The sequence below is a fragment of the Ambystoma mexicanum genome, chromosome 1p, assembly GCF_040938575.1.
Source record: "Ambystoma mexicanum isolate Mex_15411 chromosome 1p, UKY_AmexF1_1, whole genome shotgun sequence".
In the NCBI taxonomy this organism is placed as follows: Eukaryota; Metazoa; Chordata; class Amphibia; order Caudata; family Ambystomatidae; genus Ambystoma; species Ambystoma mexicanum.
The window spans coordinates 1008379713-1008399331 of record NC_090921.1 but is presented as its reverse complement, the minus strand read 5'-3'; the positions used below and the strand labels follow the sequence as shown (position 1 = coordinate 1008399331).

Genomic DNA, 19619 nt, shown 5'->3' with positions numbered 1-19619 from the left:
ACTGTTATATACTTAAACTTAGTTTAAATTCTTTATTATCATCTCTCTACTCCGTCCATTTCACTCCAGGGTACTGGTTTTGCCTGAATGACACGTAAGGGACTTCGAAGTCTGTCAGCTATGGAGGCTTCTTTTGTCTCTACTCCTTCTGTTACAGAAAATCTCCTTTATGCTTCGCCAGTCACTATTGCTTCAGATGTTTCCATCCCTGCTGCTTTGGCTAATTCACATCATGTACCAGTAGCTGTTCCCCCCCCCCGATTCCTCTCCCCTAAAAACCCTGGCTCAGGCCCAAATCCATGCTAGAGATAGGTCTGAGGTATTTAATGCTATGGGTATTATTCCATGTACAACAGCCTATAACAGTTGCATTTATATTGGGAAGCAAGACATTTCCATGGACACACAGGAAGAGCGCCTAGTTGCCACTATAGCCTCTAATCTGGAGGAAGGCCTTAGTTTTCCAAAGGCTAGGGGCCATATGGACCATTCTAACAACAACATGGTAAATAGTGTTCTTTCAACCTCTGCTCAATTATTCCCTAGGACGCCAACAATGCCTGGTATTGTGGATGACTCTGTAGCTAATGCCACAGACTCTTCAGTGTTGACAAAAGAGGCTGCTGATCGCCTTTCCCCTCCTGCGGCCAATGGGAAAGATGCTATCCCCTCCACTAAACATTGGCCGGAGGGTTATTCCTCTGTTAGGGGTGTAAATCATACCTTCTCTATTCATGTTAATCTTTCTTACAACCTAGTTGGAACTCCCAATACTCCTATAGTGAAACCCACTGTGTTTAAAACTCCACTTAACAAATCCCATAATCTCACCCCTAAAATAAAATCTAATTTGGGTACCCAAGGGAAATCTACCCAAGGGAAAAAAAATCTAACTTTTTTGTAAAGAGGACTGCAACTAGTACTCTGGTCAAATCTCTACACTCACTTCCTATAGTGGCCACATTGGAACATTCTCATTTAGTCGATGTAGCTAAGAAACTAGTGATCGAAGACCCTCAAGCTCAGGATATTGATGATATTAGCATAATTGAATGTGCAGATAGGACAATCGCTGATAGCCATCTGGGTCTCAACTCTAACAATACAAATAATGTCACCCAGCAAATGTGTGACGATTCTTATGTGGGCTCTCCCTCTGATCTCATCAATTTTATTGATGAGTATATAGAAAAACAAAATTGGATGCGAGAAAGGGGTTTACTCCCTGACTCTAAAAAGGATCATGGCAGCGAGTCCATTCTGCATCATACTCTTAAAGAGGCGGATGGCAGAATTAAACTTTATCAACCAACCCTTTCGGCTCTGAACATGGTTCTGAGCTCCTTTGTGAGCCTGCCTGTATGATAACATCTGGTCAGAAGTTAGATCACATTCACTTCTCTCTGAAATTTATTCCAGGTTAGAGGGCCTTGATAGATTTGAAGAGTTAGTTAAAATTATCAAGGAAGACCACTTTGTAATGCCTACACATGGCTCTGAGCCCACCCTCTCTAAACAGTTAATTGTTGATGCCCAAATGGTAAATCAAGGGCTCTTTTCAAAAAAGTTGACTACACAAGGGGTAGCTTCAGATATGGGTTCGGGTATCACTGTTCCCCGATGCTCGGATCAGGTTATCTGTGATCATCCCCTGATGATCCCGCCAATGACATTTGAGGGTGTGCGAGAGGTTTCGGGTATGGAGGTAAAACTCCCTACCCCTCACACCAAAGTCATTACGGAACTAATGGAGGAGAAAGTCCAAGTGGAGTCCCCGGGCTAGCCTCTTAATTCTACTGTTCAAGTTCTTCCCCGTGTAGGGAGGACTGTAGAACAGGCCGAGCCACCTAAGGGAGTCCACATCGCCTCGTCTGTGGTCCCGCTATACATTCCAACTGTAGAAAAGATATCTGATCCTATTGACCGCACTAAAGAAATGATACTAAGGTTCTCCTTGTATAGGAAGGAAAAAAAAATTTACTAAGAAATTGAAGAAAACTAAAAATCAGAAGAATTTGAAAAACATCAATTCATATACTAATCAATTTTTTAAAAATCTTTTTCTGGCAAACACTTTAGCTTCTACAACCCCTTCTCTTGTTCCCAAGGGGACTGGGAATCCTGCTGTACCTGCAGTTTCTGTGACCTCAATTCCTAATATGGTGGCCACTCAGGCCACAGTTAATTCACTTCCCACTACATTAGCACTATCCAGTTCATCTGACGCCTTGGTAGATGCCCCTACTACCATCAACACTGTTCCTTTAATAGCGGGGCCTAATACTGAGGGGGTTGTGGACATTACGGTCCCCAGCCCTGCTATAATAGTTTCAGCTCTACCAGAACCTACGTCCACCAACGCTTCAGCTGAATTATCCCCCAATTCTATTACTAAGCCGCAGGACTCTGCCGCAAATGTTGATATCCTAACTATTCCATCTAATCCCATACCTGGGGAGGATTCTCATCATCCAGAGACCACCATCGCGTTGATCACGACAAACCTGGTTAATATTGACATGGTTAAACATCTATTCCAGGAGCTACATGCTCCTAAAATTGTTAGTGGGGCAGTGCCTAATTCAATTATAATCCCTTCACAGGATGGGGCTCCATCTTCTCCTTTTTTACCTTTGGACCCCCTTCTCCCTGCTGTTACTGAGGGCCATCCTGTCAATACCGAGCCTATAATGAGGGACCGTGGTATGGGACTACGATCAGTGGGGGGTCCTTTCGCACCTAACTCTTTTAATTCAGCTCATCCAAGTAGGTCTAGTGTTGGCCCCGCCATGGGCAATGAAGGTGATCGCCCTGGGCCCGATTTTGCCCATTACAGTAATTCTTTCATCTCATGTGAAAGATACCCTGTGGGTCCTAACACAATCCAAAATAGGTCTATATTAAGGGGAGCAAGGGGCCCCGACTCGGAGGCTGACTCTTTAACTCAGTTCATTGATTCTCTACCTCAATCAGCAGAAGTGAAAGATCTGCTTGATATTCTTCAGCTTTCAAGTCTCTGGGGTCAAGACATGTCATTTTGTCTTAATCGCGGAAATATTTTATAGATTTTTCACCAATTACCCTCGCTCTCTCTCATCTCTAGTTATGACATGGATAGTATTTTCTTCCCTATTCAGGGTCGGGTAGATGTTAGTAATATCGTTCTTAAATCAAGAGTGGTCCTGGAATTGATTATGGGGCATAGGGAAGGGTTAAAGCAACTTGGTTTTGCAGCAAACCTATTAGAATCCACTCAATTTCCCAGTAACAAGGGAGTGGGTGCAGACTAAAGGGGAAACCTCACTATGGTATATCACCCGGAAAGAGCTCCACAGCCCCAACGGAGGCAATTTACGCCCAGATTTAATGGAAACTCTCGTAACTGGGCCCAGGTTACCGCAGGTCTGTGGAAATGAGTTTCATCCGACTCATCGGAACTTTCTACAAAGGTTTCCCCCTTGAATAGCTTTGCGTTTCTATCCTGGAACTCCAGAGGTAATTCCCATCTATTTACGAATCTGGACACTGTATCCATGATTAGGGCTTCACACTTTTTTTTGCAGGAAACCTGGATGCTCTCTATCCCCGTTCTAGATGGATTTGATATCTTTTCTCAAAATGCTAAACCTAGTTTAACAGGGAGGGCCTCTGGGGGTCTTCTTATAGGAATTAGAACCTCCTTTGGTTTTAGGAATAACGTTCTTCCCGATATGCCTTTTGGCATCTTGGCCCTGGAGGTGACTTCCCTTGATTTAATGGTTTGTCTCCTCCTCATTAATGTATATTGGCACAAGGGAATCTCTGCACTTGAGCCGTTTCTACAAAGGTTAACGGATATGCTTCTTTCCTGGAGATCTCTGCACCCTAGAGGGAAAGTGATTCTTGCAGGTGATCTCAACTTGGACTGTTCCATTTTTTCTGAATCCAAATATGACGACTTGGGATTGGCTATGGAGGATGATTCACCTAGGTCTGAAATTTGTGCGGGGTCGTCTCTGGAATTTCGCTTTGGACTCAGTCGGTCTAACCTGTCTTAACGGCTATTATGATGCCATTAACTTACCTCGCCCTACATGGCGTAGATCCTTATCAACATCTACTCTAGACTATGTCTATGTAGATCATTCTCCGTCTCCTCTCTCGTCCGAAGTCGAGGTCTCTTAACTCATGGAGTGATCATGGTATTCTCCGGGTCTCATTTGTCTGTCCTTTTCACATTAAGTTTCTGCCTGCTGGGGGTCCAAGCCAACTCCAAACTGTGGGACAAGGGACACGGGTACGTTGGTTACCTATTAACATCAGTCTCCTTAACCGCAAACTGATATCTTCTTTTAATCTTACTTCTTTCACTTGGAAATTAGCAGTTTTCAATACAGTTTATTTTGATAGTTTTCTTAATGCTCTTCACAGTAGTATTCATGGCCAGTTTAGGAAGACCGTCCTCAAAACATCTCACCCTCATAGATTCGATCAAGAGTTGGCTAATGTAAAGGCCCTCACTCGGAAACTTATCAGAGGTGTACAAGCTCTAGACAGAGTTGGTCGATAAAAAAATAAAAATTAAAGCCATCCGCCAAAAATATAAAAATTACTGTAAGTCAAGAAAAGCTATTATGCTACAAAATGATGCGGAACATATGCTTGCAGTACTTATCAAACGAGATTTGAGAGCATTCTGGGTTACTCCGTCTAGCCTAGACGATATGGCGGAGGCTGACCAGTTGAATGTCACCCCAGAGGTTCAGTGGGTAGCGCACTACACTGAATTGTTCGATACAGGGGCCGAGGGATTAGAATCTTGTCCTAAGGACTCCTGAAAGCCTGTAATTGATTCCGAGATAGTTTTTGAACTTATTTCTAAAGCCAAGAAATCTAGGGCTCTGGGGCCTAATGGCCTAATTAACAATACATTTAAAGCTGAACCACATCTTTGGGCCAACCTTCTTTCCTTACTTTTCCAAGACGTCGTTAATTCTGGGAATGTACCCATTAGCTGGCAAACCGCTCATATTGTGCCCATCTTTAAGAGAGGTTTACGTACTTTGGTCAAAAATTATAGACCTATTTCTCTTATCGATGCGGACTGCAAGCTTTTTGCCTCTGCTTTTGTCCCACCTTAACGTCTGGATTAAGGATAATCATATTCTCCCGAAACAACAAACAGGTTTAGGGCGGGCCACTCAACTAATCTTAATGGTCTCATCATTACTGCCCTACAAAGTTCTACCTGGGGCAAATATGACGGCTGTCTCTACGTTGCTTCAATTGATCTGTCAAATGCCTTTGATTTGATAATTAGGTCAAGACACTGGGAAAAGTTAACCAAATGGGGTATTCCCGCTGGCCTTCTTACTCTTATCATGGCAATGTATGAAAATCTGGGGGTTCATATTAGGCTCGACTTGGCAGGAACCCTTTCTAGAAGGACAAGGACCCGTATTGGGGTGAGACAGGGTTTGCTCGCTAGCTCCCTGTTTTTTATCCATTATATGGCAGATCTGGGCCACTTTTTGGGAAATACTGGCATGGTAAGCGCTAAACTCGGGGATCTGAGGCTCTCATGGTTGGCATATGCCGATGATTTTCTTCTCTTCGATCACACTAAAGTTGGACTTCAGAGGCTTATCTGTAAATTTGAAGCATTTGCTACTCTAAATGGGTTGAAGATCAATCTGAGCAAAACCCGTACTATGGTCTTTCCCAAGGGGAGAAAATGGAATAACAAAGTATGGAAAATAGGTGGTGAAAATATCCTCAGAGCGGATGAAATCGTCTATCTTGGATTTCTTATTCTGGCTCAACCATCGGCGATTGAACTTAGACGATTTCTTAGACACAAACTGCTCCCACTTATCTCCCAATCCATAAGACTAGACAACAAATATTGCATGTTCTCTCTCAAACCTGTAGTAGACTTCAAGGGTATGGTCACCCCAAAGCTACTTTATGGAATGGAACTCCACTATTCGGCACTTTTGACTTTTTGGGACTCTCTTGAGGGTATTTTTTGGAGGAAAATTTTGAAATTGCCAAATTCTATTACAATAGTAGCCATAAAATATGAACTAGGGCTAGTCTCATTGCGAGCCAGGATTCTTTGGAGGGTCCTCACTCTTTTCAGTCCTACTCTCTCCGAAACCTGATACCCTCTATGCTGATGTGGGTCATACGACTCTTTCCCAGGGACCTCTGGATCGTAATCTCTATCTTAACGCATTCAGTGATCTCTGTGATAAGACCCCGTCAGATATTTCCTTGGATAGGGACACCCTGCTAACGAATCCCAATAAGGTTAAGGAGTGTCTTTTTAGTCATGATTGGAGTAATACCATCGAAAAAATGCACTCTTATCCCTCTCTTAGAGACCTACAATTTGACCATAAGAAAAGAGGTCTGTTGTCTTTTATTCTGACTCAATTCCCTAACCGATATTATCTTTCACTTCTCCTCAAACTCAGATGGAATCTCCTTCCCACCTTGGAAGTCTTACATAAAAGGAAGGAGTTTTCTGAATTGGATCCCACCTGTCGCTTCTGTAAAATTTTGGGGGTGAGTGAGACTTCGCCATCTCTTTTTAGAATGTACTGCTCCGACAACTCTAAGGGACAAATATTTAGCTACATTCAACATAATGGGTCAATTGGGGGCTCATAATCTTATCTGGTCACAGTGTCTTGCTATTACTAATATCAAGGATGGACTGGCTGTGGCAGGTTTTATTAAAGTTCTAGATTTGTATGCCCCGCTTTCATGACCATGCCTGTCTACATGAAATTTCTATTCCTGTTTTGTTATTTGAAGTTCTATTGTGTATTTTCGATATCTCAAATTTCTGTGTCGAATTGTTACTGCATTGAATCTTTTAAATGTGTCCTTACTATCTGGAAATTGGATCTATGTTTTTAATATGTTTTTTAATATGTTTGTATACCAAAAATTTGAATGTTACGAGTGTTTTAATTTCTTTTTTGAAATTTTGTTTGTAAAGGTTTCTTGTAAACCATATACAATAAAAAAAATTAAAACATTTTTTAAAAAAAACTACACCAACCGGGGAGGCACGGGAGGGGACACGAAACGGCAAGTCACTTTGAGATGGAGGCTGGGGAGCCTCTAGAGTTCCTGCCTCTACCCTTGCGTCTAGGAGGACCTCTTTGCTGGTACTAACTGTTACCGGAAACACATTGGCCGGAGGTCCAGGGGGTACTTCCTGAGTCATATTGTCCATGGGGAGACCGAGCAAAGGATTGTCCAAGAAAGGAACGGCAGGAGCTAGAGCCTCCACATTGGTGGAAGTGCTTGGGCGTGATCTGGCTGAGAGATTTCAGCATTTCGTGCTCCTTCTTGGCAGTTTCCAGGGCATCATCAACAGCTTTCCTGAAAAGGTTGGAGTGTTCAACCGGTTTATTAATCAAAGAGGCCTGAGTTTGTAGTTTAAAACCAGAGATTCTTCAGCCAGGTGTGTCTCTTAAGTAAAGTTCCCTGGGCTAGAGTGCGTCCAGCGGTCTCAGCAGAGTCCAGAGTATTTTTTGGAATATTGTGGGTAACCCGTCTGCCCTCAGCCACGACTGCCAGCAGGTGTGATTGGGTGGGCTCTGGGACCTCTTGAAGGCCATCCTGGACTAGGCCCCATTGGACGTCGCTGTAGTTAGCTAGGAGAGTTGCTCCAGTCCTTATCTGGAGAGGCTTCCGCCATGGACAGTGGAACCCCTGCCCTCTTCATAGTGGTTGTAACCGCCAGGGAGTTTGGTGTGGCATGACCCTGTATGCACAGTGAGTCAGAAGAAGATGGGCGAAATAATTTTTCAACTCACCCGTGGGAGGGATGACGACAATAAAGAAGGAGATGAGCGCTTCTTTATGGAATTAAGTAAGGGTATGGCCTGACTAGTTGGCAGTGTCTCTGTAAGCATAACCTCAACAGAGGCAGAGTCAGAGTCAGGGGCTGTCTCGTGTGTTGCGATAGCAAAATGATAGGCCACTCCTTAAAATGGCGTTGAATGCCATCTGATCATCCACAGGCGAAGACTCCCTTTGTGGAGGCGAAGAATGGGATCTCCACAAATGACGTCTGGGTCAGGGGGTGTGTGATGGTGACAGCCAAGGTCCTGATCCCTTGACTGATCCACATCCCAGTCTTGGTCAGCTGTGTCCTGAGCAAACAGATTAGTGTCCTCATAGAAATCTTCCTGCTCTGGGACACCCGAGATATCCTCTTGGTGGCTTCGTGTAGAGATGGGAAAGATTTGCACTTTTTTGTGGGATGGGGCAGGAGTCCTCTTCCTTGGGTCTTTCGGGAGTGATTTATCTGAGAAGTCAATAAATTGGCCTATTGTGTCAATATCATTTTCAAATGTCTCCATAGTCCATAGGGAAGATGCAGAAGGGTAGCCCTGCAGAAAGGTAGCCCTGAAAGGGGGGCAGGGAGTGTTACCTGATAAGGCCTTTGAGAGGAGCTTCAGTGTACTCCTCTCGACGAGAGGGGGCGCCCTTATATTCGGTAGCTGTCGAAATAATAGCTGCGAGGCTTACGCGTAGTTTCAGCGGATGAATGGAAGGCCTCGATGTGCCTGTAGGCACCGTCATGGTCGACGATTCTACCGAAGCCTTACGGGCTTGCTTGCACACCTTTGGACGGTGTGTCACCGACCGTACGTTTTTTGTGGTGAACGCCCTTACTAGAGGAAAGCCCAGTCGCATGTCGCTAAAACAGTTGCAGAGGTTCGGCAGGCGCATCAAAGTCTTCGGCGTCCCTGTTGGCGTTACGAGCTTTATCGGTGTATCCGTCGAGGAGGCCTTAGGGGTTGTGTTTAGGAGTCTGTGATGCTTGTGTGCCCGTGTCGCCGGGATGTGAACTCCCCATAACAGAGCCGGTGGCCTGTCTGTCGGGCATCTGGGAACCTGAAGGTTCCACCGAGGTCTATGGTTTAAATTCGGAGCCATTGCTGCAGATTGATTCCTCGTCGTCCGAAGCGACCGCGCCAATGGGGGAAAGACACTTGGCCTGCATTGCGTAAGCCGTCCACCGTTTAGTCCGCCTGACCTTCCAACGTTTTGGGTCAAAAGAGCTTGCAGGACTTGAGCGCTCGTCGTGGTCTCAAGGTAGACACTGTTTGCAACGGTGATGGGTTTCCTTCCACGGAAACTTGCTGTTACACGACGGGCAAAATTTAAAGGGCGTCCTCTCCATAGCCAAGGGTGATGGCACCCAGACCAACTAGAGAAAGAGAAGCGAAAAGGAAATATTCTTGAATTCTTGAAAAATAAACCCAGGGCCCCACACTCCTTACTGTAAGAGCCTGGTCAAAGGGCCGAGGCCATGCGGTCGACAGTCATTGAGCAGTTAACGGTGTCTTCGGTGGTAGGAAGCCCAAGAGGCAGTCGTTGAAGAGTAGTGGCAAGACTAAACCGTAGGTCACGGGACAAAGTAAGCAATATAAACTTGCAAGCTCTGCATAAGGCGACCAACTAGTTGGGAGGAAAAAACAATCTGAGGTACCTCGACGCGCGAAGGATTTTGGGTACACTACACGTCACGGATAGTGTTAGAGTCACACCCAAGTCGACGCCCCCTCTTGATCTTCGAAAGAAATATGCAATACTTTGCAATTACCACTAGATGTCAGACTATATGCACAGCATGTGAACAAGCATGAGAAAGATTATATATATGCAAGAATCACTTTTAAATATTCAGTAAATTAAACCAAAACACTTATAATAACAGATACTTTTCAAAAGCCACCGTCTAGTTGGTAGTTGCTTGCGGTTACATTTGTTACAGCGTTTGACACTAACAGTTTGTTCATTTATAGGGCGCCAGAAAACCCTTGGGTAGCTGGGCGCAGAGAATATCAAGAATTCTTAGAGCTTGGTTACAGGTTGCATATTACAGGTTGTTGGTAACATAAATTGTATACAGTAATTACATTATGTACATTCTATACATGTAAGAGTGGAAAGGTAACAAATTATATACAGTCAATACATTATGTACATTTTACATGTAAGAGTGGAGGGGTACGTGTGCCATCAGATCACAATGCTCAGGGTCACCGGTTTCAGAGGTCGTTGCGTCGAAGCCAGGTGCGGGTATGGTGCCTGAAGCTGTTGTAGGGCTGGTCCCTTCCTAGTTCAACTGGTAGGGCGTTCCAGTACTGGGCTGCTTGCACAGGGAAGCTATTACCTCCTGTTTTATTTAGTCAGAATCTAGGGGTTTGGAGGCAGAAAGTGTTGGCTGTTCTGGTTGGTCGTGCAGTGGTTTTTCCTATTATTCTACCCCTAAGGTATGGGGGGGCTGCATTGCTCAGACATTTGAATGTTAGTGTAACAATTTTGAAGGTGATCCTATCACTAATTTTTAGCCAGTTGTATTTTCTCTGCACATTCGAGATATGCTCTCTAGCTGGGAGGTTCAGGGCCGCTCTGAGCGCGTGGTTTTGTAAGATTTTAAGTTTATTGATGATGTATTTATTTGTGCCTGCATAAAGTGCATTGGAGTAATCCAGTTTTGAGAGGATTAGTGCATTGGCTAGGATAATGCAGCTAGCTGGTGAGAGGAAGGGTCTGCATGCTTTAATAATTTTACCGGTATAGGCTGTGGATGAGGCCAGGGAGTTCACTTGTTTCCTTAGGGACAAAGTGGACTCCAAATAGAAACCGAGGGATTATATTGCCGACAGGGATTATATTGCCATTGATATTGAAGGAGCTGTAGGTGGAATAGAGTTTTTTTTAGGTTGTTGGGTGACCCTAGAATGAGGATCTCTGTTTTTTCGACATTCAGGCAGAGGCCATGGGTTGCCATTCATGCCTGAATGAGGGTGTACATTTTGTTTACTAAAGCTGTATCCGTAGTAAAATTGCCCGAAAGGGGGATAAGGATCTGGGTGTCGTCTGCATAATTTGTGTAGGTGACACCCAGTCTGTCAAATTTGTCGAATAGAGGTTTAGTAAAGATATTATATATCGTTGGCGAGACACAAGAGCCCTGTGGGACTCCACATGTTGTCTGGATTGGGAAAAGCCGCTGATAGATCAAGGAGGAGTAGCATAGCTGTGTTTCCTTTATCGTTGAGCTCGTCAATTTGGGCTTTGAGATCTATAAGGGCGGTCTCAGTGCCGTGTTGCGGTCTGAAGTCCGATCGACGAGTGCCGAGGAGTTGGTTGGTCTCCAGGTATTTTTGGATTTGGAGATAGGCCACTCTGTCAATTATCTTCAGGAGGAAAGGGACAGTAGTGATGGGCCTATAGTTGGTGTATAGTACCATAGTATAGTACTACCGTACTATCGGCATTAACGTGCACTCACACACAAACAAAAATATACACTAATCTTTTGGGAAGGAAAACAGTTGGTTAGTGTAATGCTAGTAGAGCTTAATGTTTTAGAGGCAGTGCCTTCACTCAGGAAGGCATTTAAAGTCCAAAACACAACCCTAGCTTAAAGGCTGTTCGGAGAGGCTCAAAGTCTTGACAAGCAGCAGAACTATGCAAACTCCTGTAGATATTTTCTAGTCTCTAACATGCCTGAAGATCCACCCAATGTTGGAAACCCTGTTAAAGGACTCGCTAAAAGGACACAAGCAGCGGTTTGGGTCGGAGTTAAGAGGGGGTTGTCCTGGACACCTCTACGTGCAACACTCTGGAGAGACTTTTCAGATTAAGGTAAGCAATACCCTTTTAACCACACTCTGGAGCGACTTTTAAGATTAAGGTAAGCAATACCCTTTTAACCACAGTACCATTGGTTTGAAGACATTTTTGTGGCAGGATTCTCCTCGATGTGGCAGCACTGGAACTGATCTAGGGATTCTTTGGTCTGATTAAAAGAGAAAGAGAGAGAGAAAGAAAGAGAGAGACAGAGAGAGAGAGAGAGAGAGAGAGAGAGAGAGAGAGAGAGAAAGAGACAAAGAGAAAGAGAAAGAGAGAGAAAAAGAGAGAAAATGAGAGAGAGAGAGAGAGAGAGAGAGAGAGAGAGAGAGAGAGAGAGAGAGAGAGAGAGAGAGAGAGAGAGAGAGAGAGAGAGAGAGATAACAGGGTTAGGACAGCAATGGTCACTTCATGGTGTTGCAAAGGGTCTGCAGGCGTCTCTGGTCGTCATCTTCTTCGGTTACTTCACCTCAGGAGCCTCATCTTTTATACAGTTCCAGCACACAACTACTCTGCAATCTCTCTCAGCAGTTTACAGAAAGGGCATATGGATGTCCAATCCGTACAGTCAGACTCCCAGTGGGAGCTGGTCCCATTCAGGCTAAGGACAGGGAAGTGAAAACTCCTCGCCGACTTTCTGCCTGCCCAGACACACTGGAGCCTAGGCGGGGACACCCAGTGGTTTCCACAGAAGGCAAAACACACACACACATCACCGGCCTCCCCTTCCAGAATGGTAGAAGGGCTAACAAAGAACTACAATGAAAGAAATGGTGAAAAAATAAAGGAGCCACCATGTTAGTACATGGGTGACCCTATTGTGCCTAACCGGATCTGTGAGTACAGTCTGCTGTAGTAAATTACGCAGTAGTTGGTTGAACACGTCCACTGCCACCAGTCATACCTATTGGGTTGTTTAAGTGACTAAAAAGTCACAGGAGCAGATAGAAGGGGGATACTAAGTCCCCCACCCCACCCTTTGGCACTCCACATAAGGTGGTGTGTCCAAATCTCTCAGAATATAAAGTTTTTGGAGTCTCTCCATCCTAAAGAAAAGTAGAAAGCAAAGATAATAAAATAATCTCACAGGAGAACCCAAAGTGCTCCCAGCAAAAGGAACTATGTTGCAAAAGTAAAATACATATGCCTTTAGAGATATGGAGGAAGGTAGTTCCATAGAAAAAGTGAAAAACAGAACAGAGTTCCAAAAGGTAGAGCCCATAAGAATGAATGAGTGGAAAAAGGCCCCACTCATTCAGCATAGAAAGAAAAAGGTCCAGAAGTACAGCAAAAAGTGCTGGGGGTCTCACTAGGAGAGGGGATGACGCATACACATGATAAATCAAAGCACATACTGCTCACTATCCATGCTCAGCACACACTACATAATTATAGCTAAAATACCAGCGAATCAAATACTCTGCACATACCAGTTCTACCATGTAGGACCTCAGCTGAATCTGCGAAGGCTATATCAGCACTTCCCCCAAACATAATGCGGTACTTGCACTACTAGATATTGGGAAAGTATTCAACTGTGTCAAATGGACATTTATATGGAAAGCCATGCTTAAATTAGATTTCCAAGCTGTATTTGTGCGCAAGATACAAATACTTTATACATCTAAAACAGTCCGTATCACAACTAACATCGATATCTCGAACATCGAAAAGTTGAGCTTACCAAAGGCACTAGATAGACGTCGGTTAAACCCGATTCTATTTATGTGTGTGATTGAGCCACTCGCCCAGCTGCTAAAACAGACCCTGATAAGCAAACAGGGGGGAAGATGCGCTCTGTTATATGTAGACAATATGGCGTTCCATATATCCACGCTCTCTAGGCCGAAGACATACCCACAGCAACTTTCTCAAACTAACATGTGTTGCTTAAAATCCTTCCACTCCTCGCTCGGCACTACCCTTGCAGGGGTAAGAAATTCCCATCTCCTCAGACGAATCTGAATCACATCTTATGGGAGGATGACATAGTGGTGTGACTCACTGCGAAAGTGAGACCTTTTCTGATCTTTTAGGTCACCTACCTGCTCTGTCGGTCCCTCAGTGTATGCTCCCAAGGATTTAATGGACTTGGAAGGGGGTCCTACCTAGTGCCAGTTTGACAGCATGCTCTCTCAAGGCTGATTCATTGACTGGCAGGAGCTGCACTGCTCAGTGTAATGCTACACCCTTAGACACCGCACACAAATGTTGTGCGTGCCAGTGATGGACATTTTGGAGCTGCAGTCACAGCAGCACTTGAAACTGGAAGCGTGCGGAAAAAGGAACAGCGATGCAAGATGTACTACATGCTACAATTATGTAGTGACACCATGAAGGAATGATGCGGTCGAGGCACGAGGGAGTCAGTGAGACGCTGAGCCATACTACGCCCCATGTCAACATTTTCCAAATAGCTGAAAAGGAGGGGATTATCTATCAAGATTAAGAATTGTGGGGAATGCAATCCATTGAAATACATAGCACGAAAGTAACTGATGTTACTTCAAAAATAAACTACACCAGGTATCTATCCCATAAGTACTCCAATGAAGGTCTCATGATCTACCGTAAGGAACTCATGGTGCAACCGTAAAGAAAGACATAAGTGATCACAGTTCAAACGTGTTTATTTAACTGTATGCAGGTTGGAAAAACGCCTAATCTAAACCTAAAATGGGAGCAAGCGTAGACCATCAAATAAAAAATAAGGCAGTCTTAGTGGCCTTGTGTCTAATAAAAGGGCCTATACTAAGAAAAACCCATTGGCAATCCTCACAACTAATACAAGAGAGTGTGGTATAGTTTTCAAGAAAAGAAAGTGTTCTCAAATAATATGTCCGGATGCGGTAGCCTGGGTCTCCCTTCCCCACGTTTTGAGCACAGGGTAACGTGGGATCTTGGAGCACAGTATTCTCTCTTCCTCAGCACAAGACGACTGTTCCGCTTCAGCTATCAGGGCCGTTGATGAGCAAGTATCGTTTCTGTTGAAATTTTACTTAGGGTGATCTTCACCGCTAGATCCCCCTCTTCTGGGCGCTGACCCCTCTCGAATCTTTCAGCTTCCCTCCGCCGGGTTCACTATGGCTTTTCTGGTTTTTAGACATCTTAATGTCTTTTTAAACAGTTTTCCGTGGACGTCCCTCTGCCGGGTTCACGTTTGTCAACACACTGTTTCTCTGGACCTCAGACTTCGCCCCTCTTTACTGGCATCCCTGTGCGGGGTTCACTCTTGCCACTTTACAATTCCTTCTTCTTCTTTCAAAGTTTGCAGGATTCACTTCCCTTGCTTTCTCTCGATGCGTGATTCACTTGCCTTGCTTTTTCAACAGTTTGTAGGTCAAAGCCTATCGACTGTATGGGGATTTTGCTAGACCTCCTGCATGACCACTTTGACCTATCTTGGCGGCTCTCCTACAGCCTTCTGGTATCTGTAGTTTCCATCAACATTTGGGTCAACCAGAGTCTCTCGAGTTAGCACCCACATGGTGCAGGTTCATTCTGCAGCTGGTCTTCCCTTAACAATTTTACAGTTCTTTGAACTTCTCTCAATGCGCCACTTTGAAACTTTCATTCAACACAGTCCGGTTCTTATCAGTTTTCCCTTCGACTCACCGGCTGTGATGAACCGTTTGGCTTCTCATGTATATTGAGTCAAGGTCAGTACCACGGTAGCAGGAGTCTCCCTTGCTCCTGCTTATCGGCGTAGACACGGTCCGGGTACCGTCTGCTGCAACACACTTGGGCTATTGTCCTCGGTCTACCGATTTCTTCTGCAGAGTTTACGCAGGTTTGCGTCAAAAGGGGCAAGGTCATATCTCTCCTTGTCAGCCTCTCAATATTCACCGCCTTTCTCCTCCTCTTGAATACCTGGGCCTGGATAGCTGTCTTGTTGTGCAGGCTCTCTTGCTTGTACTGTGCTGTCTTGCTCCACCTTTTATCCCTTTGGGGGAGGGAAAGGGCTGTCCGGTGTGTGTGGTTCTGGTCAATTGCCTGACTTTGCCTGACCCTTGTATTGGGACCATGTCAGGTAAATGGCTCTGGTGTTAGTCTGTTGTCTTTCGTATTGTGTGAAAGTGTCCTTGTCGGAAAAAGGGGGGGGGGGCAGTGTTTTCGAATGTCCTACGTGAGAGGATGGGGGAAAAGGTGTTAAAGGAAGGGAGATACCGCGTCACACCCGCCGGTGTCCCACTCCCCGAGGACCCCCCCCCCATCCAGGTGATCCTCCCTCACTGGTCCACCCCCATTAACTGGCTCCAATAGCGATGGTGGTGTCCTGGCCACCTGGATGACAGATCCGCGGGGGACTAGTCAGGGAGACCCTTTCAGGTTTCTCAAACTACACTATAAAAAAAATGCAACAAAAACAAATGAAGACTTTTTCTGCACTGGAAGCCATAGGGATGGACCAGTGCACCCAGAATGAAATGAGAACCACAGTTGATTGAGGCAAAAGGGCCCCACTCATCCCAAAAATCAGTCACAACCCAGACACAAACAAGATATATGCCTTTGGTTCCATGAAGTCAATGGAAGAAAGTTGCACAAAAAAAACCCTGAAAGAAAACTGCTCAAAACAGTCTTTAGCCACCTTCTCTCCTCAGGAACCTGTCGGAAAAGAAAAGACAATAGCAGGCTGTGGTTGGTCCCAAAATGACATGGAGGTTATAAACAGGTTCTTGAAGTACAAAGGTTAAAGCAGTAAACTCGAATGACGGATGAGAGATAAGTTAACATAGTCCACACTAAAATCTAAGGCCATGCTATACACAGCATGTATCACTGCAAGTTTCTGAAGTACATAACTCACCTCATCGATAAACAGGTGAACTCTGTCACCCACACGCAAGGTTCCATACATAGTTCCAATATGGAGCACATAGCCACCACGAACCTGGGCATTTTTCACGGAGAATTCAGTTTTCTGGAAGGAAGACAAAGGCACATTTAGAAGGCGTGTCAAGCACTGCCTTTGACACATTTACCTTGGCATGATTAAACTGTTCATAGTGATCAGAACAACCACAGTTTGTGGTATGCTAGCTTGACTCTCGAAAGTCGACTTTTTATTTAAAGGTGTGTGTGTAGCAATGGCATGGGGAGGGGCTAGGGCAGGGTCATTGATGAGAGGGGTGCGGGTAGGGTTAGGGTCCGGGATCTCCCATACAAGAAAAAAAAAAAATTGACGTCGAACTAGCAGACCACAAACTGTCACTATTTTTTTTAAAGATTTACCAAAAGAAATACATATCATTCCAAAACAACAATTATGATAACAAGAAAACGACAAATAAAACGAAAAAAGCATTATACAAGTTGATACAAATAGTACAGAATAAATAAGAAAAACCTATCAATTATCTCTACTAATCGCAACAAACCTAATTTGAAATGATAACTAGCCAAAAATCAGAGGAAAACAAGAGATTTTTTTTGTTTAAAAAAAATTAAAAAATAAAACAAACACAACTGTAGCTATTCTAAACATAGAACCGATTAAACATATGCTTACAGTTCTTATTGTTACTACTGATTAAACAGCACTCTGATGATTCAAATAGCAAAGTTCTCCTCTGTGAATCTACAAACAGACAACTAATTATCCGTGCTACAAAGGACTTCCAGCCATCAGCCCTTTTAACGCTTGCATGGCTTCTTAGAGTTTACGTTGCCTTAAGAACAGTTGGCCATATATAAGTGATCACTAAAAAAGAGCTCTTAACGCAGATTAACTTTTTATACCTCCACCTCCCCTCCTCTCCCTCCCCACTCGTTAGGGGCCTCCTAGCCTATCCCATAGACGGGACGGAGACAGTCTGCTGCTCACTAAAAGGCTTCAGAATATCATGCCATCCTACTTTTATTACGGTTTAAATAAAATCATCAAAAAAAGCTCTGAAATGCAGAAACCTGCCCTGGGTTAAGCAGTGTTGCTGAGAAAATACTACATCTAATGGTCTATTGAACTGCCTCAATCTCAGTCAAATTAGAGAATTACCAGCTATCAAAGAGCAATGAACAGATCTGCAGAACTTACATCCTCACTGTTGTCATCCTCCTTCACCAGGTAGCCCTCGTCATAGGTCTGTCCTCCCTGCTCAGCATAGAAGCATGTTTTGTCAAGCACAATCCCACACTCCTGTCCAGTTGTCACCTCATCCACAAACGCCTTTTCCCTGCGTAGAGCTCTCACAGTGGCTACCACACCTTCAAACTCTGCATGAAATCGAAAGAAAGCAAAGGGCAGGTTTAAAAAACCCAAACACCGCAAAACAATGTGTCTCAATTGATGCCAAATTCATGCGGTTATAAATTAAGTGTTACTCACCGGATTGACCAACGTACTCCTAGTCCACAGTCCCCTATCCTCCATCCTGTACGGTCGTCCCTCGCTAGGGACGGGAACGGAACCTTTTTCACCAGAAAAAGAACACTGCCTTTAAATGTATACGCGCTCCCCTAACCCAGACTACGGCGCCACACCACAGTCCCCTTTGACGGGTTGGCTGTATTAAACTGCTCAACCTCACTTTTTTAGGGGGAAGGATGGTGGGATGTATGGAGGAAAGGGGGCTATGGACTAGGAGTACGTTAGTCATTCCGGTGAATAACCATTACTCCTATGTCAGGTCCCCTTTCCTCCATCCTGTATGGGTGACTACAACTGATACAACCACCCTGGGGAGGAGATCTTAACACTCTAGGCAAACAGATTACGAAGGACAGCCTGGCCAAATGCTGAGTCAGCCCTGGCACTGGGATCCAGACAGTAGTGCTTGCAGAAGGCCGATGGGGTGGCCCATGTCACCGCCCTGCTAATCACTGGCCACGGTACGAGATGCTGAAAGGCAACAGCCGCTGCCTTGGCCTTGATGCCATGAGCGTGCATGCCCCATGGTGATTCTTTGCACCGAGTCTTTTATTCATCCTGGATGGCTTCAGTCATCCATCTAGCTATTGAAGCTTTGGACGCCTGCTGTCCAGGTCTTGCCCCCACCAAATGTGACAAATAAGGCGTCCGTCTTGCGAAAGTCCTTGGTTTTGTCAAGATAGAATTTCAGTGTTTTTCTGACATCCAAACAGTAAAGAGCCTTCTTGGAGTCTTCCTTGGGGTTTGGAAAGAAAGTGGGAGCACAATTTCTTCGTTAATGTGCAAGGAGGAGATCACCTTTGGTAGGAACCCGGGGTGAGTGCGGGGCATGACCTTGTCCCGATTAAACATTGTGTAGGTCTCAAAAGCCACCAGAGCCTGAATCTTGCTAACTCTGCGAGCTGAAGTAAGGCCCACTAGTAGCGCTGTCTTGAGCGTGACCAATTTGATGTCCACTGTGGCCATGGGCTCGAATGGTTTGTGAGCGAGGGCGGTAAGAACAACGTTGAGATCCCAGACTGGGTGCATGCATCTGACAGGCGGGTACAGCCTGGTTAACCCTGCTAGATGCCTCTTCACTACTGGGTTGGACGAAGAGAAGGTAAACCTGTCTTAGTTCCTGTGTTCACTAATTGCCGCTAGGTACGTCCAGCAGGTGTCGACGTGGACCCCTGATCTGGATAGATATGCTGAGAAAGCCAACACCTGGTCCAGTGTGCAAGATAGTGGGTCCACTCCTTTTTCCTTGGACCAGAAGCAGAAACGGGTCGCTTTGCTTTTGTACTGTTTTCGAGTAGCCCGACTCCTGGCTCCCTGGGTGATTTCCAGGTTGTCCCAAGACAGACTGAGATGTTGAAGAGTCACCTGCTCAGGTACCAAGCTGCTAGGGCTAGCCTCTCCCGGCCGGAGTGAGGGACCGCCCCTCCACCCCATCCCCCTCCTCAGCTGCCCGCAGCACCATGGGGCGGGCCCTTCCCCAACGGAAGAGGAACTTCAGGCTGGACTGACAGCTGTTGAAGTTCTGGGAACCATGGCCTGGCAGGCCACTGAGGCGCTACGAGAATGAGACACAGCCGCTGGGTCTGCCTTATCTTGC

General features: G+C 45.1%; 1 protein-coding gene across 1 annotated transcript in view; it reads right to left on the bottom strand.

Annotated features, from left to right (window-relative positions):
- The window catches only part of AARS1 (alanyl-tRNA synthetase 1), a 751871-nt gene that overhangs the window by 212539 nt on the left and 519713 nt on the right, over positions 1–19619 (bottom strand). The window contains exons 12-13 of the mRNA XM_069655037.1: positions 17690–17868; positions 16463–16576 (exon numbers count right to left, since the gene is read on the bottom strand). Coding sequence (XP_069511138.1) covers positions 16463–16576; positions 17690–17868 — 293 coding nt within the window. The remainder of the gene's footprint in view (positions 1–16462; positions 16577–17689; positions 17869–19619) is intronic.